Here is a 24,680-nt window from a genome sequence, read left to right as displayed (position 1 = left end):
TAAAAACTACATAAAAATGCATAAAAGTGTGTTTGCACAACAAATGTTATGGCACTTTCATTCATATGGCAGTACATTTAAAATAAAACTAAATGCTAAAAGCTAAACACTACTTTTGAATTAATTTTTGGATTTTGCGTACAAATGCGATTAATCGTGATTAATCAGGGAAATTGTTTTTGTCTTGTTTGATTGTCTCTATAAGTGCCGTCTTTCACATACATGTAGCAATTTCCAACTGTTACGAGCTTAGTTTGTGTCATGGTAAGTTATTTTTCATCCTGCTTATGCATTTGCACAGATTTTTTTATTCCCTTGTGGGATGCTTTATATTCTTTATGATTTATAAGACCAGTCAGTGTGCTGGTCCACTGTAATACAATGTTAGTTAAAGGACAGTATGGAAAGGAGAGATAATATTACACTGTACATGAGGCACGTAGTGCTCATTACTCATTTTTAAAAGGCTGATCTGTGACAGTGAACAGCAGCTGGCTGTGCTCCTGCTGCACTTATTGTTGAGACTTCTACTGCTGCTGCTGCATTTTAGTCTATGGTACAGTGGATATTCACAGTCTTTCTGTGACAGATGTGTTGCCAACACAACAAATAAAGTAAGCTCAGTGCACTTTCACTACCCAAATGCAAACTGATTGCACGCAGTATTTAACAACTATTAAATTCTGAGAGTGACTACCATAAGTCCGACAACAATGACACAATTGTGGCAACAGACGCAGTTAGTGTTAGCTGTGTTATTTCATGTCTGCAGTCATAGCTACAGTCTGTCTTGGCAGCACTCCTCTAGTTTTCTTCTTCATTGTGTTTATTGCAGACTTGAGCCTGAGGATGAACAAGCACAATGGCAGTCACAGTCACATGAGCTACAAAAACATGTGATTTGTGATTTTACCTTGTGAGTCTGTGTGTGTGTGTCACTGACGCAAAATGTGATCCTACTAGGATAAATCTACTGTAGCAGGGACTCCCATAAAGTTGCATTCTCACAAATGACAATTGAATAAATGGCACTGGAAGTGAGGGGGCTGCGTATTTGTATTTGTACTAGTGATTCTCTAAATGATGTATCCTTATCTGGTATATAAACATACAATATCACAATATTGTGATAGGTATGGTTCAAGAACTTGCAAGATGGTCTCCAGTTTTATTAGACTTTAAGAAATTTGTTATAATCTTACAAGTCCTCCCCTTGTTCATTCTATATTTACCTCAAAATGTTTATTCTTGAGCCTGTGTGGTCACACATGCTGATTGTTTGCCTGTTCTGTTAGCAGTGTGTAATGTCTAATAATTAAATGAGTCTGCTTTCTGACGCTGCACTCACACTGTAACTCGATGAATTAAAGGATTTACTCTAGTTAATTTTTTTTATTCCACTAGGGCTTCACTTGTGAAAGATTTAAGCTTCAATTTAACGGTAAGCTAAATAAACAAAGTTAGTTACAGTGATATCTCACAAGGTCACGACGTGAGCTTTAAACACGGCCTCCCAAAAAGACACTGCTTGACATCACCTCTAAAAAACAGAGTGTCGATCTCATATAATTCATCAAGATTCATTTTTTAAGCTTTGGACATCTGCTTTGTCTGAAAGGTTGATGTGCGACTCCCAGTTCAATTACTTTCATTCTCCCACACAGAGGTTATATGGAAATAATAGACTGTCTCCTGCCAGGCCCACTTACATTGAGCAGACCGTTGGAGTAACACACACAAACACACAGAGACACGCGCTCATTCCCCCCCAAAACACCCTGAGGATTATAGCAGGCAGGCAAAGGGTGATGCGCTCTGGGGACAGAAGAGATTATTAGAAAAAAGCATTCCATTGTCATCAGGACTCTTTATAGACACCAGTCTCACATGTCTGTGAGACTGGTGTACTGACACATTGGAATATTCTTTTCTTTCACCCTTTGAAATGAACACACTGCAACAGTAAAGTCATGCTCTCATAAAATGACTTGAGTTGTACGTGACTGCTATTTTGGCACAGTAAACCACTGAGTGATATCTTAGGACTGAAAACACACACACACACACACAACAAGGAACAATGCAAGCCAACATGCAACCTTTGAGATGAGACATTATCTTCTAGTTTTATTTTGGACTTGACCAAAATGATTTTATACTAGGTGATATTGGTGCGTGTTACAAAAGAAATCATTTCCGTGGTCAAACGTGTGCGTAAAGAGGCTGCAAGATGATGTGTGCTGTTCACCTTTGAGAGAACGAGTGAGACTTCATTGGTCTGCTTGTCTGTCACTAACGTAAAGACATCCTCCTCGTTCCCAGACTCTAAACGGTAGTCCACCTGCCAGCTGTCTCCACCTCGAACATCTGCATCTCTTGCCAACAAAGCTGTCACTGTGGTGCCCACTGGAGCATCCTCTGGAATGTGAAAAGGTCCATACTGTTGTGGAGGAAGCAGAAAACGGACGATCACTGAGCAGAAAGCACAGAAATATTGATAGAAGTACACCTGACAATATTTGCATATTATTCTCAACTGACTCTGCTTCAACAGCTGCATTCATTTTTAAACACTCAAATATTTATTTCATTATCTAACCACGGTAGGTTTTGCCAAGGAGCTGTTTACGTTGCAATTTTGCGGTTGCCAGTATAAGTCACAGATGACTGACTACCCAATTTTCGGTTGAGATGGAATGCGACTACACATGTGAGAATATGTTTCCCCCCTCTTGCCTTCCTGGTGTTAGATGACCTTTATTCACCAACCTCTGTGTGTTTAGACAGACGTTTAATCTGCCACTCACAGATGTCCTCCAGTGAAGCAGCCATGCCTGTGATCTGGCTGCCCCATCCACGGCACTGCTGAACCCAGCCCTGTCACCACTCACCCCCCACAGCCTTCACATTGCCATGGAAAAAGCTGCTCTCCTCAGGCGTGACCTGCTCAAGAGCATTTTCCACCTCTGTGTTTGTGTGTGTATGAGTGCGGCTGTGGTAACCATTATCTGAGCAGGTGTTTGTTTTTGCCGCTTGAAAATGGGCATTCAGCAATGATTGACAGACACACATTTTATGGAACAAAAGCATGAAATAATACCATAATAGTAGAATTTATCAGAAACAAATTGAGTTTTACTGCCTCCGTAATCAACTGATTTGTCTTTATTTTTTTTAACTGCACTATAGACTGGATAAAGAGATTGATGATGTCACAGTGGCATCATCCGTTAATAAGATACCACTTTAAAGCAGTGAGTTCGGTATTTTGGCTTTTCTGGAGCTAGAAGTCCATCCATTTTCTATTCCCGCTGAATCCGTCGGTCGGGTCGCGGGGGGGCTGGAGCCTATCCCAGCGGTTGGAGCTAGAAGTGTTTTACAAAAGTGAAGGAGGTGCTAGGTGTTTTTTTATTTTTTAATTTTTTAACCTTATTGGACACCTCTCCACTAAGCCTAATATTTTGGCATTATATTATATTATATTTTTGTCATTGGCTTATTTTCAACGGAACCACCAGCACACCAGTAAAAGAAGACGTCAAAAATCTGTCAAGATTATTTGGGTGTAAGTTCACTCACTTTACAGACTGAAAATTCAAGCTTGAGGTCCATATCCCGAGCCTACTGTTAAATATCACATCAGTGCATCTTCATCTTGCTTCAAATAAAACATTCCTACGCAGCTCATCATGCCCGTGCGGTCTTTTAGTGTCACTTTGGTCTGACAGAGAATAGCTAGAGACTGCTTCCCAATTATCACAGTGTGATGGCTCTCCCACATAATTCCCACCCCTCATGACTTTTTTGTGACCTCCTCTGTTATGCAGCTCAAGTGGGTAGAAGTGAGGGGATTTTCTGTTACTGCCTATTTTTCTTTAAAACTAACATTGTCGCCAGCAAAGTTGGAAACCACTGCTCCTTTTAATGCAGGGCTTAGGACTGCAGCAACAATGTCACCTTGGTCAACTGGATGAATAGGAGATAAAGAAGGGTACTGTATATAGCTCCGGAGGTATTTTCGTTACTGCAAATGAAAACAAGACAATGAATGCAAACAAATATTGTGAGAGTATAATGACTAAGATTACATTATTTCTTGTGTAATTTCTATGTTATTAATAGATGGAGTTAATAATGATGCAAATTTAGCTATTAAAAAAGGAGTGGAAATAGTCTCCACAGAAAGCTGAATCAGATTACACTCTTAAAAACACTGTTCACTTAGAGCACAAAGAACTATAAGCCTAAGATTAGTGGTCATATCTTGTTCCCCGCCAGGAAAATTAGATCAGTGACATTCGGCACACACTCACAGTCACAGGGATGATGTTTACCCTGCATTTCTTCTAGAGATACTGTTTATGAAAGCCCCGGAAGATGCGTCAGGACTGTGTCAGTTTCAACGTGTGCTGTCGTACCTCATGTTGGGAGAAGACTGGTGGGTTGTTGTTCTCATCCTGAACGGTCACAACCACAGTGCAGGAACTGTTAAGACCTGCCAGGGACATCATCACAGCTTCTGTTAGTGACTCAGGGTCAGCCCTTTACACAAATGAAATATGCTGAAGGAAGAGCAAGTACCCAATATTTCTTCCATCACACCCTGAGTACATGAGTCATGCAGACCGCATCATCTGTCACCGCAGAGGCTAATCTATACATTTGTTTGACTCCTACACATCAATGAAGCTAGTGATGCACTAGATTTTCACTGTGATAACCTTTGGAATGTTAACTGCTTTAACACTGTTATTATCACTGTTTTCTCTTACAACAACTTGCAGCTTAACTGACAGGATAATTTGAAAATATATGAAATTATGCATTTATGAAGATATTCAGTAATCTGTAACTTAATCTGTCTATCATATGCATCAATTTGACTACATTTTTTTTAAAAATTCCCCCTCTTCAAATTATTCTCTTTTTCATGATCTAGGGGTGTCAAACTGGTCCATGAAAGGGCCGTGTGGCTGCAGGTTTTTGTTCCAACCCTGCGACAGCACAGCTGACTTGTTTCCTTCAATCAACTGAACTGGTAAGACCTTCCGTGCAGAGAGTTTAGTTGATTGAATGAAACAAGTCAGCTGTGCTATCGCAGGGTTGGAACAAAAACCTGCACCCACACGGCCCTTTCATGGACCAGTTTGACACCCCTGATATACGATGGAGAAATCCCAAAAGTTGGAGACAAGAAGAAATTATCAATGATGTTACAGAAACTTCTACAGAGGGTGTGTTGGATAATTCCCACCCAAATAAGTGATTATTTTTGGGGTTCAAAAGAGCTTCTTAGAAATGTATACATATATATGATTACTCTTCCTTTCTATGTATCCCACTTTTACATTTTTAGTTTGAAAAAAAGCAAAAGTTTTATTCTGGGGTTAAGTTTGCGTTTTCCATCAGATTAAAATCACCTGTTACCTAAAAACGGTACAGATGGCCATAAAAGTTTGTGATATGTATCTTTTTTTTAATTTCCAAACATTTTTGGTAAATCTGACCAACCAAGTTTCAATAATGTAATGAAATATTGCTTTTATGGTCCTGTTATTTGGGATATTTTTATTATCGTATGGATTCACATTTTCAAGGGGAGAAAAAGGGATTTGTTTGTTTAATTATATGCAGCAGGTTTAGTAGTCACGATAATGATAATAATAATAATAATAATCACAAATTGTATCTTTTATTTATCTCTAATATTCCATTAGTCCCAACATAATATTCTTCAGAAGAATAAAACTAAGCAAGTTAAACAGCTCTAGTGTCTTTTTTGTGAGACTAACAATCAAACTATAAGGAAGACTGTATTTTGCACACATATTGTACACGGACTCACCTTTGGCATCCTCAGCAGTGATGGTTAGGGTGTACTGTGGCGCTGTACCCTCCATACTGTCTGCCTGGACAGAGATGACGCCTGAGTCCCGGTCCACTCTGAAAAGGGCACGAGGACTCTCTGGAATTTGCCCGACTAAACGGTAGAAAATTCGAACATTGTCTGTCTTGGGATCGTCATTATCGGCTGCCTGCACTGTCAGGATTTCTGTCCCTGGGGATAGATACAGTACACCAGTAAAGAGCAGTAAAAGCAGGACATGTAGATTGCAAAAGTTTAGAACTGATTTGTAAGATCTTTTTTTGAAACAAATATCTTTCAAGAATACTTTATGTTTTACAAAATCTTTACAAATCTTTATATTTACAGTAGATATAGATTTCCAGTATAACAAGTCTTGTTCATTTCTAAACACTTGAGGCAGCTTTTTTTTTAAGTTAAAGAACCTGAAATGTTTTTCTCTCTGTGATATGTTGCAGTCTCTTGAATGAGAACAGGGGAAGAAGGATATAACAATAGCTCTCTCATTTAATCCTCACTCAGTGATTCCATTTAGATTAACAGATTGTCCTGTTTAGCTCATTTCCCAGAATCAAATCGCTCTAAAAGCTTTAACAAAAAGGCTTTTATGCTGGGACCTCAGATGTCACAACACACCATGTGCTTTTTATGAGAAAAGGGGGGAGTGAGCTTGCTTTCCCTGTGTCCTGGCAAAAGTCCTAAAAAGCTTGCTCAAAAGGTATCTTGCACTTAAGACCGTGTTTGCACTTCATTGCTGTGGAACAACAAAGTTTCATGATATTGACTAACTTAAGAAAATTGCTGACCATTTAAACTTCTATAGGTTGTAACCTAATTTTCATAAAAAGTTCGGAAAGAATTTAAAATCATTTACACAGTTCAACACTATTGAATTAAATGTTGGACAAACCCAACATGTCAAATGCTAAAACTGAGAAATTGAAAGAATTTTAGATTCATGCCAACATAACATTCAAACTTTTGAATGTCCTCACTCAAAAAAAAAAAAAATTCCTTGGGACATAAACAGAGTTACAGTTTTTTTTTTTTTTTAAGTTTTACTTTTGCATATTTCAATCGAGGTACTGCATTGAAATTTGTGCTCTAGCAAAGTATAGCAGGAGAGTGAAGGGTTAAGAATATTCTCTGAGACTTTTTCAAAGCTGTTAATTACCCCGAGCGGCCAGCTCCTTGACCACTGTGTGGTACTGTGCCTGTGGAAAGGTGGGTCTGTTGTCATTGGCGTCGCCCACCATCACCCTCAACTCCACAGGCTTGGCAATCTCTCTGCCATCCGGACGCTCAACCACAATGCTGATTTGGAACTGATGACGTCAAACACATAGTGTGAAAAATATGGTCATCTGGTTAGGTAGGAGTTTGACAGAATGACCTCAGATCAGGTAGAGCATTGCATCTAAGTCAGTTACTTCTGTTTATGCTATCTGGTTAAGAGAAGTTGCACTGGACATACTGTGGATAAAAGTTCAAATTGTTGACCTGGCCAGTGCGTGATGGAATAAGTTCCTGTTGCAGGACATTTCTCTGTTCATTATGTGTCTCTGGCAGATGGTGACACAAAACTACAATGTGAAAAGGGCTCCCCTGCCACCACTACAAGCAGATCAAGCTGTACCAAGAGAACAGATTTGTGTAATTAAGTGGGTTCTAAACACCTCCACAAACCATTTTCTCATTTTTGGTGTAATGGTAAGTATCCATTTACAACTATTCAGTCACTTGTAAACACAGAGTGGCAAAGGCGCTTAACTTCTTCTCTTTTTTGTCTTGTAACTGCCCTTCATTTGGTGTGCTTTCCGATTACTACTAATTCATTACAAAGTCTTGAAGTGTTATAATGTATAACTATGAAGCCAAAGCCATCTCATCTGATCTTGAACATACTAAGCTAACTAAAAAAGCATCAAGCTGATAAAGCATTTGCAATCTTCCATGAAGAGAGAAAAACACAAAACACTAGAAATGTTCATATCCAGTGAAAGCTCAGTCTATCTTTGTTGTTCTTTGGTCACTTGAGTATTTGTGCCAGAATGTACTGTTCACTGAACCATTCAAAGCTCTCAGGAGCTTGAGCTGTGTGAACATCTGAAGTGTAAAATGCCAAAAAATAGGCTTTTATTTGTAATCCTAACACTTACTATGATATTTCTTCAAGTGAGCGAAATAAGAAACAAACCCTTCAGCCTTAGAATCATTACCGTAATAAGATAATCTTTAGCCACAGGCAAGATATGTTCAAGGAACAAAGTGCTTCAAGTGTCGGGTTGTTTCCTTAATTAACTCTTTTTTTTCAGAAATAGAAATGTTCTCAGCTTTGTAGCAGTAATGTGTATCAGGGATCCTTCTTTGAAAGCTATTAGTGATCTTAGGAGAGTTAATTAAAGTAGCAGCTTTCTCACCGTTGATTTTAATTTGGATTATAAAATGAAAAGCAGAAAATAATGAGCTTTTAATCGTTGGACTTTATCTTAAGGTTCGATATGAGATCACACGTTAAACAAACACAGTATACCAGAGTTTAAAAGCAGATAGAACGGATTCAGTTTTTCTTAATTGTACTGTGTAGCATCTACATGGCGTTGGGATTTATTTTAAAGTTTTGAAGATGTTTTGCTTCCAGTTACAGTACATACCTGGTCTTGTGTCTCTCTGTCCAGAGGGGCATTGAGATAAATGACTCCTTCTCTGCTGATGGTGAAGAGCATCTCTGGAAACTCCCCTTCCAGACTGTACTCTGCCTGACTTCCACTCCATTTGACCTGAATCAACACATGTATGCATTAAAACATTTAATTGGCCACACAATTGTACATATCTCATGAATTCATAAACCCAGAAAGATTTTTCTGTTTCAGAGGTCTGTGTGCAAAACCAAGCTATCACTTGTTTACATGACAAGGAGCCAACCTAATGCAATGGCAATGATGGGGAACAGAGAGCACAGCCAAAACTAACGATGCCGACTGAAGGGGATTTCCACTCTGCTTTACAACCCCTGACAGAGGGCTGTGCAGAGCGGCTGAAAGAACTCTAGTAGCCAACAAACAGCACCCAACAAGGACAGGAGCCCTGTCGTAGCACAGCTGATGCACACCCCAGGCATATGTATCTCCTCAACTCACTGTCACACACTCCCCTCTTGTTTTAGATATAGCTGCTCAATTGCGAGGCTTTTATGTATACAAAGCCACTCCACACATCTGGCTGCCTCTCAGTGTTATGCTGTTTCCATGCCTTTAAACTTAAAAGACATAAGATTAATGCTCACTCGCTGCTCTATTTAAAGTTACAGAGAAAACATCTATGAAATCATCTGTTTTGCCTTGGTCAGTGTTTTAGTTTGCAGAGCACGTTCTGTCTCCCCTGATAGCTTGTACTTGAGCTACGTCAAGGAAAGACTGCGTCTGTGCATGAGGGTTACACGAGCACTGCGGGCTGGAGAGAAATCAGCTGCTCTATAACAAAAAGCCCCAGGAAGCCCTGCACTGAACCCTAACATCAGAGACTTTTTAAAATTCAGAGCAGAAACTGTTTATTCAGAGGGGGGGGAAAAAACTGGCATCCAACGATTCTGATGTGCAAATTCTTCATTTCAATTTCGGGCAAAAAAAAAAAAAAAATGCTTCTCAAAGACCATAAAGTCAAAGAGAAAATAATCTTCAGATTATTTAAAAGGATAATGGATATATTTTTTTAAATAATAATATAAAATGTTATGAAAAGAGTAAAAAACGACAACTTCATTCTTTTAAAATGTAGAATAGACTTTAAATTACAACATAGGTGTATAAATATGTAAATGTGAATGTCTTGAAGGGAGCAGAGGTATATCTAATCTTTGAAGAACAACTATTGACTTCACATGAGAAAATTGATGGAATTCGATCAGTGTGTGATAGATGTGTAAAACAATTTTTTGTTCATATATGAACAGCAGGGCATTAGAAGTATTTGAGCAGAAATGAGGTTCAAACCCCCAATAACCTGCAAACTGTAGACACAATAAAAAAAAGGAGGAGATGACCACACTGTGTTCCTACTGAGGCTCTGTTTAGATTCTAACAAATGCTGGAGGAAAACGCTAGACAAGCTCCCTCGCTGGTTGAGAGTAGTGAAAGTTTCAGGCTATATAGGGTGGCATGCAAAAAGTTTCAATACTCATCAAAATATATTCTTAGTGACCTAAAGAGAATTAGACTTTACTTAATTTCCACATGGTACGAAGTAAAAGAGAACTAAGATGCCTGTATTACTTGAATTCATTGAGCAAGATTATTTTATGTATTTCCATCTTTTACAGCTTCAAAGTGAAAACTGGGACGGGAAACAAGAGGAAAAGGGCCTGAAGCAAAAGTTTGAGAACTTTCCATGGTCACAAATATCACAGCTTGTAAAAGTATTTTGGAGCCAGCTGAGGGCCTGTCAGATACGGTTTTGTTTATTTTTGTCCATTCTTCCATCCAAAAGTCTTTCCGCTTTGTTAGATTTCTTTTTGCGCCTTCTGTTATGCTCTCCTCCTCTGAGATTCTTCCACAAATTTTCCATGATGTTGAAGTCAGGAGACAGTGAGAGTCGTGGCAACACTTTACTTGCCACTCTTGAGGTTGTGTTCTGAGGTATGTTTAGGATCATATCTTTGTTGTAGAGGCCATTCTCTTTTCATTTTCCACTTTTTATTTATCCAGTGGGATTTTTGCCTCCATAATTCTAATAATTTGACTATGTTTTTTCCCCTATGTAGAGAAATTCAGTGCCAGTAGCTGCTAAACAAGACAAGGTAAATCCATCCCTGCGTTAAACAGCTGAAGAGGAATTCTTCCCTTGAGATTCTCTGCTCCCTTTTCTTTTCTCTTCAAATGCATTTAACTCACTGTAAACTGTGAGAACTGTCCTGAATGTTGTATTTGTGCGGGGTAAATGCTTAATGTAATCCAACAGTTAACCAGTCAAAAGGAGGTTTTGTATTATGTCTAACAATCCTAGAAGTAGTTCTCTCAGAGTGTTTTCTTGGTCCTCCAGACCTGAACTAGACCCCTTTCACTCTTGTTCACTACATTTTTTAATTTATTAATTAGAAACCCGAAGAAACTATGCATTTCAAACCCTGTGCTCTCTTCGTATAGTTTTCTCCTGCTTAGTGAACAGCAAATATTTTGGCTTTCAGAAAGCTCCAGTGAGTTGATGCTTAGAGGAAAGGACAAAGTTTGAGGAGTAGTGGTCTTGACATTTGCTTATCTTGGCCTTCACTAACGATAATCATCAATGAGTTATCTAAAAGTCATCCAAAAGTTATCAGAGCAAATACCCTGTTGTGATGCCATTTTTTTTCATCATGTGTCTTTCCTCTTTTCCACAGTAAAAATTGTGACACAAAACACATAAACCCACGTCACTCCAGCCATGGGCTGAAAGAAGCTGAAAATCTCCACAGAACTACAGAGCCGATGATCGTTTTTAAATTAATATGTCACTACAAGTGACTCTTTTGATATAACATGGTCATTTGGAGAATTGTTGTCATGAAAATATTCAAAACAATAGTTTTAATGATGTTGCAATGCACAACACGACATCACCTCTGATGACTAATGTTAACAATGTTCGCACAAGTGATACTGAACACTGATTATGAGGCTTTGACAAAGGTCTAGTGTGGCTAAAACTAATCGCACAATAAAATAATCAAATTTCCCTCGCATACATGAACTGACAATTTGTTGCATTTCAGAGCCTTGACTCATTCATTTACAGGCACAGGGACCTCTCACCCACTCCAAAGTCTCAACAGATTGTACTGAGTTCAAGGAGTTGCATTGATTGCATTACATAATCAAAATTCTAGACAACCAGAAACACACAGCAGATAACAGAATGAAATTAACCTCCAAAGGCCCAATGACGTACGAATACTGATGACAAAACGCCTGGATTTGATATCTAAATTTGCAGCCAGAGGTTGGTTTGTTTTGGTTGATTTGATTTGATAGTAGAATCAAGAAAATTTATCACAACAGTCATCTTGACAAACTTTATAACTAACTTTCATGGAGAAAAGGATCACAGACAAGTGCAAAAGGCATGCAAAGCGTCAGTTTGATTTCAGCATCAATCACAACATGAAGGATGCCAGGAGAAAGACAATATTTGTTCCAGCTGAGTGGATGTGTGGACATAACTGCTCCATTTATACTAGACAGTGAGAGGGTAGGATGCATAGAGTGGTTCTGTGAGCACGACTATCTCTGCATGTGTCATAACAGTGGTTATTCCCACCACCCACTGAGAACAGCAGTGCAATCATTGCGTGGGTGAAATGAGGCTTCCCCCAAGTAAAACACCATGTGAGCCTAATCTGCTTTTGTGCGATTTAGATTGTGAATGAGGACTACCGAAGCAGTGTAACCAAATGGTTTTCAAGAAAATGAGTTGTGGAGCAACAGAGGCTTCATTCCTCACTCTGTCAACACATTTTAGCAGGAAATAAAGTGAACACACGGTGCTTGTTGAGGAATTTCCAGACAGCCTGGCCTACCTTTAGACAGAGAGGTGATTTATCAAATTTCAAATAAATAAAAAAAACGTGTGAAGCATTTGTTATTTAGCATCAACCTACAAAAAAATAGACTTTTATACATTTTAATTAATCTTTGAAAATATCAGAAAACTAACCAAACGGGTCTACACTTGGGAATCCACACATTTTGAGTGGGTGGAAGAGGATGGTAGAACAGGAGAAATGAGAGGCTGAGGGTGAGTGTGGGGGAGGTGCGAGAAAACAGGAGGAGGGGGAGGTTTTGTGATGTACCTTGTGGCCACGGCGACCATCAGAATCGACACAATGCTTTTGATTCAGTTTGACTCAGCTCAACAGCCCTCTTTGTTTCCACGGTTTTCAGTAGTGAATGAAAAAAGATTTTCTTTTTTAACCATAAAGATGGACATTTGAAAAAAAATTCCTCACAAATAATAACTCCCACCTTTTTCTATATTTTTTATAAAACCTCTGAGCGCTTTTGAGCTATTTATAGACATGTAGCTCATATGAGTAAGATTATAACAAGCAGAAAGGGAAAGTGAGACAGAACCAGGGACAGACACGAGCACAATAAACCCGAAACGTTTACACAGAATTAAATATGTATATTTCCAGCTTAAAATGACAAAAATCTGCCTAGGTATCAACATGAATACTGTTTGATTAATTTGCCTTTAATGCTGTGATTAATGGGTCGGTAATTCAAATGTAATTTAATGTTTTCACACAAGCTCTGGTGTCCTGAGATGTTCTGGAGCATTCGCGTGTGGAAAAGCAAATGTCCACATCATTCGCTCCGGACTCTTTGCAAAGATTGCGGAGACACAGCTCCATAGTAGAATCTTCTTAACATTAATGGGTGAGATGATGTATGAACATGTCAGCAAATATTCCAGGTCATTTATTGCCTGTGCATGTGTGTGTGTGTGTGTGTGTGTGTGCTAATAAGAGTTGTCACTTCATTCTCCTCTCTGCTGACCTGCATGTCGCTTTTCACACACTCCTTGCTATCGTGGATGCATACAAATAAATGTGATATTGACATCAACACAAGGAGCCTCATCTGTTATCCTTAACATTAAAGAAAACACAGTTATTTCCCCAGCATAATTTCCCCATCATCTGCTGCCTCCTCCGCAAAAGGCAGCCACTTCCCACCCACCCTCTCCCTGGCATTTTCAGCAATGAGATCTCAACTCCAAAAGAGAGTTTCCTGCTGTGAAGGAAATGAGTGAACAGAGTCTGCGAAAAGTCCAGACCTGCTCCTTCTCCTGAAAACATCCGGTTCACATGAAGAAACAGCTTTAGGCTGTAAAGTCGGATAATTGTGCTCGTCATAGTTCCTCCCAGTCCAAAATGATGTCTTCAGATGTCTGGTATTATGCTACTGACATCAGAGATGCATCAGTTTTACAGCAGTTTCAGGTAATGCAAACAAAGGCATGTTAGAATTTTAAAAGACAGACATGAGCATGAGCATTTTGAGCCTTTATTGTTAAACTGCTCCATTTTGGACTACAGACCAATGCAACTATTTCACACTCAGCAGAGAGAATCAACTAGTTTTCGTAGCAGATGTGCTTATTTAAATTGCGTTTTTATCAGTGCAGTTGTGCATGTTTTGTTGATGGATTGATAAATTAAATCGCCAAAGCAAAAGACCAGTTGAGATGTCAAACTAAATTAAAAATGAAAAAGAAAATTGATTGTTCACTGAGTCGGAGCAGAATAGATTTTCTTCCAAATTAGATAGAAATATTAAACTATTTTTTCCACTCAGTTTTACAATGGGATTAAAATAACACTCTATATGTTTGATATACCCCTCATAGTGGGCAGCAGTGAGAGAGTGAGTGGTAATGGAGTGAATCAGTCAGGAGGTATCCTGATTCATGGCATTTGAAGAGCATCAATAATTTAGTATTTGGTCACTTAGAAGGCACTAAAAACAGAAACTAGCAAAGCAATGTCACTTTACTCAGTACAGACTATTGACAGTGTTTGTTTTACTGTAACTTGATATCATGAAATTGACTGTTTTAGAAAAAATAAGTATATACTTTTACCAAGTTATTTACGTGATTTTTCTTAAAAGTCAGATTTTTTTTCATTGATTACTTCATTCTAAATGTGTAAAAACTATTTATGTGATCATGCTGATCAGGTTTCATTGCCTCACCTGTGATATGGGTATAGGGTAAGGCCCTGGGAGATTCTCCTGAAGTCGCACAGGATCGGGTGATGCCCAGGTGTTTCCAGTCACCTCCACAGTAACGATGCCACTGGTGAAGAAGGCGTTTGCCTTCCCAGCCATGTCCTTGACCATCACTGAGAGCTTATAACGGCCGCACATCTCTGGGTCCAGAGTAGAGGCTCCTGGTAGGCACAGTTAAAAGGATATACTGAAATAAACAACCTGGCTGCTGTTTTCATCACATGCTTAAATGGAGAAATGATATGAAAAGTTCACAGTTGACTATGATTGGTTTTAGCTGAACTAAACGTAAGGTAGAACTGAAGCAATCCATTTTCAGTGAAGGAAGCCACGTGGAAAATCAACAGTAGTGTGTGCTGAGAGGAACCAGCAATTGGGAAAGTCATCCTGCTCTTGTCAAACTGTGACAAAGGGGAATTCCAGTGCTACAGAAATAGCATTAGTACACAATAATTTACTGTATGTAGGTGTAGCATGTGTGTCCGGTCGAATAAAATATTTACACCACATCTTAATTACATATTTCTGGCAAATTTCATATGTTTTGCAACATGTTGCGAGACCGAATGCTAAAACATCTCAAAGTCGGCTCCTGTATTACTATTTGGTAATGTTTTTGTGTTGAGATATTTTCTACAGTTTTGTTGCTTTTGCACTAAGTACAGTGTTGATTCATATCTTTGAAAAGCTTCTTGTCTAGAGAACACAAGTCAAAGCTTGTTTTTTACAGGCATTTTGTGTCTTTCAAAAACCCTTTTTAAGGTAGAACTTACTGTCATTAAAAACACGTTTATTATCAGAGCCTGGTCGATGGTCCAGAGCATATACCTATAGTGATATTTCAGATTTTACAAAATCTGCCAATGATGCAAGAGCTGATTTTCATATTAATTTTGAAATACCTTAACAGAAACATTTCAGTGCCAGGATCAGTTTTAATCTGATTTCACTTCATTTGCAGCTTCTAATCCCCAAAGTGGCCACTTTACAGGGAGTCAAGAATGAAGGGTGAAGATAGGATTAAGACAATCATGTTTCCAAAAAAAGATTTCATGATCCCCTGAGAGGATTTATTTTTTTTCTGGAGGAAACAAAAAACTAGTCACAAAGAAAGCTCCAAGTAACCAACAGCTTCCTTGCTATGATATAGCGACTAACCATTCACTCACTGCATTGACCAATGCCACATATACAGCCAAAAAATAAAATAGATATATAATTTATTTTGGTCTTGACTCTTTTCCTTCAGTCATTGGTTTGGAACTGACCTTCTTCTGTGAGGGAAACCTCCCCGGTGATGGATTCGATGAAGAACATTTGACTGGAGGGAATCCTGGGTGTCTGCTCCATCAGGCTGAACCGCAGCTCAGCGTGGGCAGTGGTACGGTCATCACGATCCAGCGCCTCCACTTGCATGAATGGGATGCCTGAGAGAAACTATGTAATGAACATCTTTTTTTGCAGAAGGATCAGTTTTTTCAAACTTAAACGCCCAACGAGATATATTAACTTCTGGACATGTAGAGGGAAAACAGAACATGGGTTGTGCCTCATGGGGGCCACAAAGTTAGTAAGTTAGAATATGATACAGCAAAACCCAACTTGCAAAGATTTTATACAATTTAAGGACAAGAACAATGAAGAGAAGAAATAATATGATGTTTAAGACTGACGTATGCAAATGTAGACACAATTACAATTTCCTTAAATGACAGCATGATAGTAAGTGTTATAGAGTGCTGGAGACAGCTGATATTTCTACTGTTAAAAAAAACTAAATGCTACTAATATAAAATTTGGGTTGATATATCCAAATCAAAGTAACGAACAAGCCCTGTGACAGTCAGTAGAAGAGTTATACGTCTTAAAAATCTAAATGATCAAGTTTCAAAGTTATCAAAAACATACAAAAGTTAAAGCCCATATTCCTTTTCAAGGGATAAATCTGTTTTAATGCTTTGGCCATATCTTTTTTTTCATTGAATTGGACACGTGAGAACTAAAAATGTGACCTGGATGGAATTAAACACATCAGTGCTCGAGGTTCTTGTACCTTTTAGAAGCCCGAGCTGCACGCTGCCTCTCATGCTCTCCTCTATGAAAGTGGGCACATTGTCATTCTTGTCGATGACACACACTTCAACAGTAAAGCCCTGACGATGCACTGAAGTTCTGATGTTTTGAAGTACGCCTGAAGGTCTGAAGGACGCCTTCAGCACACACAAACAGACGCTGTAAACATCTTTGAATAGCTTGCTGAGATCATTTTGAAGCTTTTCCGTGACAGTCTAATCACAATCAAAAGAGGGATTCATCATTTATACACTATGAACAAGTACATATACAGTTTGTCTTTGCATTGAATTTGATGCATCCTGAATAAATGTAATGATTTTAACTGTAACTATCCACATTAAAATTGCTATCACTAATAGAATATGATGCATTTTACTACCTGCAGGGAGTAAGATGGCTGTTTCTCTCTGTCCAATGGTTTTATAGCATACAGAAACTGAGCATCAACTCCAAATATCCCCTCATCATCTCCTGTTAACACCAGGTCAGTATAATTACTTGGCAGGTTATGGAGCTGTACAGAGAAAAAAATAACAAACACTCAGTTACTTTTCTCTTCAAATATCAAAAATAAAGTGTAAGATGAATAAAACAGATAATCAAGTAGAACAGGTTTGAGCACAACCCTCAATAATTGATTGAAATCTTAATTTTAAGAGCATTAGCGACAGCTTTTTTTGTTTTTTACATTGTACCTTAGTGGTACTCTGCCCTTCCTATTATGTAGTCCTCTTGTGAAAAGTTAAATTTTCGGTTAAAAAATAAAACTCGATCGATGGCTCTGTTTGGCGACATGTTGAACAATGAGATAATATAGAACCTGCTCAAGCCAATCTCCTTTCCCACGTGACAAATAACATAGGAGACCAAAATTACAAGTAAGTGTGGATCTGGAAGAACTTTAAACAACCATTGACATTTCTTCATTTTTTGGGGGGGGCTTTTATGCCTTTATTAGATAGGGCAGTGTAGAGAGACAGGAAGTAGGGGCAGAGAGAGGGGGAACAACACGCAGCAAAGGGCCATCCGATGCGGGACTCAAACCGGGGCCAGCTGCAGCGAGGACTATAGCCTCTTGTACATGAGACGGCTGCTGTACCCACTACGCCACAGACCGCCCCAACCACTGACATTTCTAACATAACAATAAAACAAAAAGCCCATCAGTCAGTTTAAATGTACATACTAAGGTGGGGCACCGTCTGAGTTTTTATCAGCTTTCAATAATGATCGGAGCAACATCAACTGGTACATGTGCAGTGCATGTTTTCCTTTATTATAGCCAATGAGCTGTACTGTTGTCTCCTCTTGTAAGTAAACATGCACAAATTTGGTGTCAGATCAGCATTTTCCACAAAGCTGATTTTTTTTTCTTTACATATGAGACCAAACACAACATACCGCTATGACTTTTCCAAGACTGTACATTCGGTAATTTGTATTTTTACAAATGCCAAAAAGGTTCAAAATAAGAGTTTCTTACTTATAAACCTGGAAGCGCAGGTTTCTTGGATCCATGAATATACTTGCTTACTAAATGTGCATTCATCTTCTGCTAAAAATAGCCCCTAGAAGATACATAACCAACTGCTTTTGTGCCCAGCAGTTTTAAGAATTGGTAAATTGTTTATCTATTAAACAGTTTGATTCTGACCAAAGTTTAAAGATCTACATCCTCGGTGCGAGTACATGATAATAAACCTTTGCATTTACTGAACCAGTTTGGGCTGACAACCTGGAAAAAACATTGGGACAAAAATTTTACAATTACCATCTTACTCTGTGAGCTTTTCAAACTGACTTTCCTAACCCCCCGTTATGATACAGAGTGAAATGATGCTCTGATCAGTGCTATGGCACTGGTGTCATCATGAAAAAACCCCAAAACAATACAAAATGGATTGAATGGGGGTAAAGAGCACAAAACCAGATTATCAGGATTTCAACTTGGAAGAAATTCAGAATATGTTGTGTCGGTAGAAGGCAAGGCAAGTTTATTTGTAGAGCACAATTCGTACACAAGGCAATTCAAAATGTTTGTTAGTATGATGTGTGCTTCAGCTGTTGTTATGATCATACCAAGGAAAAAACATGGAAAAAATAGTTGAGGAACTGCAGCAGGGCATCGCAGCTGATCAGTTCAAAGTCATTGTGAAGTCTCCAGACAAGTCATTTTGTTGTATCCATGGTTGTTAGCTCAGGAGTTGGAATTTGCTTAAAGGATTCCTGAAATCTCACAATATATAGGAGGGATTTAAAAAGTACCTGCCAGTTAACTTTTAAATCCTTCTGAAGCCTAAATTATTATTCCAACAACTGTATAACTCAAAGTTTAAATGCTTTAAAGATCTTAGGACTGTCAACTTGCATGACAAAGGTTCCCAGTTTGAATCTCGGCTCAAGCCTTTCTGTGTGATGTTTGCATGAACTCCCTTTGCCTCCCTGTGCCTTTTGTTTTTTTTCCAGATGCTTCAGTTTCCTCCCACAGTCCAAAGACATGCATGTGAGGATGATTCCAAATACTGAAGCAATAAGAGGGAACGTGTACTGCCCCTTTGTTAACCCATTGGATGGATTGGTGACCTATACATGATCTACCTTGCCATTGTTAGCTTGGATAGGCTCCAACCCCCCTCAACTCCCAACAAGATTTAGAAAGTATAGATAATGATCTGACGATCCTTTCAATGCAAAAATGTATTAGCCAGTGCGTTTTGGGGCTGCTCATTCATAGTGGCCTCCATGATTATCAAAACTGTCTGCAGGCCTTTTGTACCACAGTGTAAGGTTTGAAGAATGAGTCATTCAAGAAATCTAAATCTGAAGCAATTATTAAATACATTTCATTCATAACCTAAAGCGAGGTTTTTATCCTCCTTGCAAGCTATTAACATCTTGTGTTAATGATGCTCAGTCCGACAAATTAGATTGGATATATAACTAGGTAACAAGATGTAATCACATCACAATAATGCCAATTAAGGAGCCATACACTCAAGATGTTGCGCAATCCAGAGGTGTCTGAGTGACACGTATGAATAAAACACCCCGCCTGCCTCCCAGCTGGATAAAAGCAGCCTGGGTCTGACGCCAAAAAAAATCACTGTGAAAATGCCAATTATATAAAAGTGATGACGACAGTATGTTTGTACATCTTCAACCTTGAGTGCAGAAAACGGGTAAAAAAAAAAAAAAAGAAAAAAAAAAAGGCAGCTGCTATTTTCACTTTCTATTTACCTTCAATTTATTTTTCCAGTAAAGCAGCAGTGGGTTTTTTCCCCATCACATTTGTTATCTCAGAATTATCAACAGATCAGTTTGGAGGAGAAGTTTTCATTTTTAACGGTTTAATCTGGAGAAAATTGATTGAAACAATCAGGGTAGTGACATTCTTTTCAATTATTGATGCTTGTTTGAAATTCACATTTTGATTCAACCTGTATCTTTCCACATACATCTATTACCTTTAGTTGTATTCTGAAAAAAACCCCACTAATACTGGAAAATTTGGAAATGAAGCCTCTATTTTTTTTGAGGAATGTATGAGCACAAGACTAACATTTATTTATTGATATTAAGTAAACTGAAGTGCTTTACCTTAGTTAGATACCAGGGGAAAATACCATCGTAGTTTTCAGGAACACCAATTTTAACATTTGCCCCGGAGCATGGTGCAAATGTGTGAAGTATTGCCAACTGTGAAACGGGATAAAGAGTTTGTCTTGGAAATAGTGACTGTTATTTTCTATGTAGTCATTTGCTGCTGTAAATGATCAAAATATGAGAGCGAAGATTAACAATAATAAACCTTACCATGAGAGGTGTGATGAGCATTTGTGTAGCTCCTCTGTCAGCCATGTGTTCCTTGAAATGTTGAAATTTGACATAGTTAGAGCATTTAAGACAAGACAAATTCTGTCTTGTTATTGATTCACTGTCATGGAATTCTTTCATACGCACAGATTTCACAGTCCAAATGTATAACCAAGTTCTAAAACATTCAAAGTAACATCTGATCCACCATTGCAGTCATCAACACAGAGAAACAAAGACCCATATGAGCTAGAAGTACACATTTTGTCTTTGAAAATCTATTTGAATTCAAAGAAAAAACTTTTCAGGTCTTCATGTCTTAAAGGTTTTCAGATACAGGCATTTAGAGAAGCTGAATTACAATGTATGGTGGTCACAGTAAAGCCTCAGTTTGTGTGCAACACAAAACTTTGAAAACTGTAGCTCAAGAAAGGTGGATGTTGACGGAGATAAAGAAAGAACTAGGTGCCCTCAGTTACACAGGAAAATATGATAAATTCTACACAAAATCTTCACAAAGAATATCCAGCTTACCTTCCCCAAATAACGTGTGTGCTACCTCTAGGAGGTATGAGAGAGGTTTAATTTGGGTGGAAAAACTGTGTACTGTGTACCCTGCTCTTTTGGTGGATTAATGGTTAACATCTTGAGAAAAACATGCTTAACTGCCTTTTCTCTTTCCCGTGAAACCAATGGCCAGTGAGATTCCATTCCACTGTTAGGACCAAATTAATATTCATGAGGATGTAATTCACTGAGGAAACATCAACTTTTTTCTCAGACGCATTCCTCTGAATATGTTACTGGAGCAATAATGACAGAGAAAATGATTATTTAATTTGATGTTTTATTGAAAAAGGAAATCAATGTAAACAAAGAATTTTCATACAATGTCAAGGTTCACAAGACTTAGATAACTTATTGCTTTACTAATACATTCACAACCTGAATTCAATGTTATGGAACAACATAGAAAAACAGAAGTTTTGTCTAAGGTTTGACTATTCCTCAGTAACATGGCCAAGGCACGAACCTGCGCACCGCTTTTCAAGTAATTATCACTCCAGATGACCTACTAATGTGATCTTATAGAATAATGAGATGTATGTTGCATTCTCCATCATTCATATATATATATATATATATGTATATATATATATATATATATATATATATATATATATATATATATATGTATGTAGTATATAGTATATACATCAATCCCCTCCAATAAAGGAGCACAACAACCCAACAGCAAGGCAATCTTAGCAACTCATTGGTAGTAAGATTTTGGATTTTTCAGACGAAAAGATGATATTATGACAGTAAAATGTTTAAGGCGGACAATAAAAGAGAATAAAATAAAATGTTTGCAAAGCTTCATGAAGGTTATCACCATCATCATGATATAACTTTACAACACCAGTCATTTCTGCTAATTAAGTCTTCACTTTTGGTTGTTGTCTAGAAAACAAAAATATATCCTGTACATCTCTATTAGTCCTTTAGGATTAGTGTTAAAACACACACAGCATTTGGTCTTTAGTGGCCAAAGAAAAAGAAAAGTCTTTCTGCGTTGCTCAGAGAACAGTTAGGTCGTGGCAGGACTTTGATTTCTGCCTGAAAGCCATCTTCTTGTTCTTGCGCGCAACCATGCGGCCCAGAAACCGTTTAGCCTTCTTCCCGATACTCTCTCTACGCCTGCAATTGGCCATGCGTCGCGCGTTTTCCTCCTTGCTGTCCTTCCTCAAGCGGATCTGTCTGACGATGCCCTCAAATAGAGCCTGAACGTTGTGGTGAAGAGATGCGGATGTCTCAATGAACTTGCAGTCAAATACCACTGCACATGCACTTCCCTCTGCAATCCAGAAAACACAGACAAAGAGAATAAATTAGCCATAAGTGGTAACTATTTTATAATCTTTGGCAGATTCTTTAGTTTCTTGTGGCATTTGAGTCCACACCAAGCATGAGTCTGAGCAGTCAGTTGAGAAATGCAGCCTAAGTCAAGATTTGTCAGATTTCCTTGACTGTTTCACATTTTCAGTTCATTGATGCATTAACACCAACTTACCATCTACAGACACCTCTCTGGACCGCACCAGGTCACTCTTGTTTCCCACAAGGATTATGGGAATGTTCTCTGACTGTCTGGCCCGGCGCAGCTGAATACGCAGCTCTGATGCCTTCTCGAAGCTTAATTTGTCAGTCACTGAATACACAATGATGTAGGCATCTCCCATCCTCATGCACTGCTCCTTCAGCCATTGGGTGTTATCCTTCAAGAGAGAAAAAGGGTTGCCAAATTATGCGCAGTCACAGTACCTTCTAAAAACGCTATATCAATCAATGGGCAAACACTACATAAATACTATAGAAAGCTCACCTGTTCCCAGATATCGTACAACAGAATGGAAGCTTCCTCTTCATCAACCACAAGCGATCTATCGTATGTGTTTCCTGAGGGGGAAAACAAATGTTGTGTTACATATTGACAGAGAAAAGCAAAGACTATTTTATCTAACAGTATTATGTGTTGTCATTGTGTGTTATTGCTTTTTTCCCACACTGATTTTGGCACTTTTCTTGTTGTCTACACATTAAATCAAAAACTTTATTTGTGATTGTAATGTCACTGGCCTTTTAAATTGTACTTTCACACAATGCTATTGGGTGTAATAATCGATGCATGTATACCCTTGCAGGCAAAAATGGACCTGTTTTCTTTTTTTACTGGCAGCCAACCTTATTCTCTGTGCTCACATATCTTGTCAGTTATAACCCTAGGGTTAGACAATAGCTACTCATACAATGATAATCTTCAGTGTGTGTGGGTGTTGTGAGTGTGGGCTGATAATGCTAATGACTCATTTTCAGCATCATCATTTACCTGCTTCATCGCAGTCGTGACTGGCATCCTCAACTCCTCCGAAGACGCGCGCCAGGCTGGACTTGCCGACGCCGTGTTCTCCGAGAAGAACCACCTTATACACCTGGGAGTCTGCTTCGCTGCCGGTGGAGATCACGGAGTCAGACGAGTCCGACGCGCAGCTGCCCCGGTGCTCCTCGCTCGGGGAATAGGACGTGCACCTCAATAGGTTGGAAAGCTCGTCGGTTTGTCCTGTCTGTGGCATCGTTGCGCGCAGGTCCCGGTCGTCTACAGGCATGCTTCTCCTGTGTAGGTTGGGTAGATTAATGGGGAAGGGCACGCTCCCCCTCCTCTTGTCCATATTCCGCAGTTTGTCACCCTTGTTCAAAGTCATTGTGCTTATACGAAGTATCTGTGGATAGATGCGCCATGCGTAAATATGTGATCGTACATTAAACGGCATCTGCACAAAGGATATTGCTGTCTTGAAATGGTGGAGTCTAGCAGCCTTTACAATCGTCTTTATCGTTGTAAATAAGGTAATACAATTACAAAATGTCGATCAGATCACATCTATTTGACGCTCAACATACAAACGCCAAGTCAAGCTAAAGTTTGAAATAAAGACACTTACTCGCTGCAGGCCGTTAATTCCAACGAAGGCAATCCAGTAATCCTTGTTTTGACAAGTTGTTGTAGCCAAAAAGGCGGTTTCGCTTTAGTCTGATCGGAGTCGCTGCTCAACCTATTTATAAAGGACTAGAGTGACGTCGGCAGGGATTCGCCCCGGAGAGTCACGTCTCCGTTTATTATAGTGGTGCGTAATGGTAACATCATGCGGAGGAGGGGGTGCATAACTGGAAGGGCTGAGGAATCTCCCTTCCGCATCGCCAAATGGAGCTCACTTTTGAGGGGGCGACCAGTGATGGATCTTTGAAGAGGGAAAGCCCACTTAAAGCTTGATCATAAATATTTGATATTAATAAACGAGATAAATTTAGAGTATGTCTTATATTAGCATGATGTGCACACGATGCAAAGCTTTTAGGCGTTTTAGAGCGCAAAGTATGGACTACGATTATTATTTTACTGAGATATTATCACTTAAATTGATCACCACGTTCAATCATTACAGCCAAATAAAGGTGGGGATCATAAAAAAGAAATAATAGAAGCTGACTTATATGTGTTGCTCATTCATGAGACATTATAATAAGCCTATATATGGGTGAATTTTATCAAATGTACCTTTAGGCCTATATCATGCAAAATACGTGTTATTCAA

At 38.7% G+C, this 24,680-nt stretch overlaps 2 protein-coding genes across 2 annotated transcripts in view; both read right to left on the bottom strand.

Moving 5' to 3' along the window:
- Positions 1-20,571, bottom strand: part of cdh16 (cadherin 16, KSP-cadherin) — a 29,325-nt gene extending 8,754 nt beyond the window's left edge. The window contains exons 1-11 of the mRNA XM_075451860.1: positions 20,527-20,571; positions 20,311-20,409; positions 17,093-17,227; positions 16,691-16,847; positions 15,906-16,064; positions 14,602-14,798; positions 8,521-8,646; positions 7,041-7,191; positions 5,846-6,058; positions 4,419-4,495; positions 2,249-2,440 (exon numbers count right to left, since the gene is read on the bottom strand). Coding sequence (XP_075307975.1) covers positions 2,249-2,440; positions 4,419-4,495; positions 5,846-6,058; positions 7,041-7,191; positions 8,521-8,646; positions 14,602-14,798; positions 15,906-16,064; positions 16,691-16,847; positions 17,093-17,227; positions 20,311-20,409; positions 20,527-20,571 — 1,551 coding nt within the window. The remainder of the gene's footprint in view (positions 1-2,248; positions 2,441-4,418; positions 4,496-5,845; positions 6,059-7,040; positions 7,192-8,520; positions 8,647-14,601; positions 14,799-15,905; positions 16,065-16,690; positions 16,848-17,092; positions 17,228-20,310; positions 20,410-20,526) is intronic.
- A 784-nt stretch (positions 20,572-21,355) lies between these two features.
- rrad (Ras-related associated with diabetes) lies at positions 21,356-24,135 on the bottom strand. Its single transcript, XM_075470845.1, has 5 exons — positions 24,030-24,135; positions 23,417-23,807; positions 22,913-22,986; positions 22,601-22,805; positions 21,356-22,384 (listed from the first exon to the last, which is right to left on the bottom strand). Exons 2-5 carry the CDS (start codon positions 23,787-23,789, stop codon positions 22,107-22,109), a joined length of 930 nt encoding a protein of 309 aa, XP_075326960.1. The 5' UTR covers positions 23,790-23,807; positions 24,030-24,135; the 3' UTR covers positions 21,356-22,106.
- Positions 24,136-24,680: the final 545 nt, after the last annotated feature.

Source organism: Odontesthes bonariensis, chromosome 1, assembly GCF_027942865.1.
Source record: "Odontesthes bonariensis isolate fOdoBon6 chromosome 1, fOdoBon6.hap1, whole genome shotgun sequence".
Taxonomy (NCBI): Eukaryota; Metazoa; Chordata; class Actinopteri; order Atheriniformes; family Atherinopsidae; genus Odontesthes; species Odontesthes bonariensis.
The sequence above is the reverse complement of the archived record's forward strand: the minus strand, read 5'-3'. Positions and strand labels throughout refer to the sequence as shown.

Coding starts and splice junctions, on each gene's coding strand:
- rrad (XM_075470845.1), bottom strand. CDS start 23,789: ATGACTTTGAACAAGGGTGACAAACTGCGGAATATGGACAAGAGGAGG. Junction 22,987..23,416: donor TCACGACTGCGATGAAGCAG/GTAAATGATGAT, acceptor TTTCCCCCTCAG/GAAACACATACGATAGATCG. Junction 22,385..22,600: donor CAGAGAGGTGTCTGTAGATG/GTAAGTTGGTGT, acceptor TCTGGATTGCAG/AGGGAAGTGCATGTGCAGTG.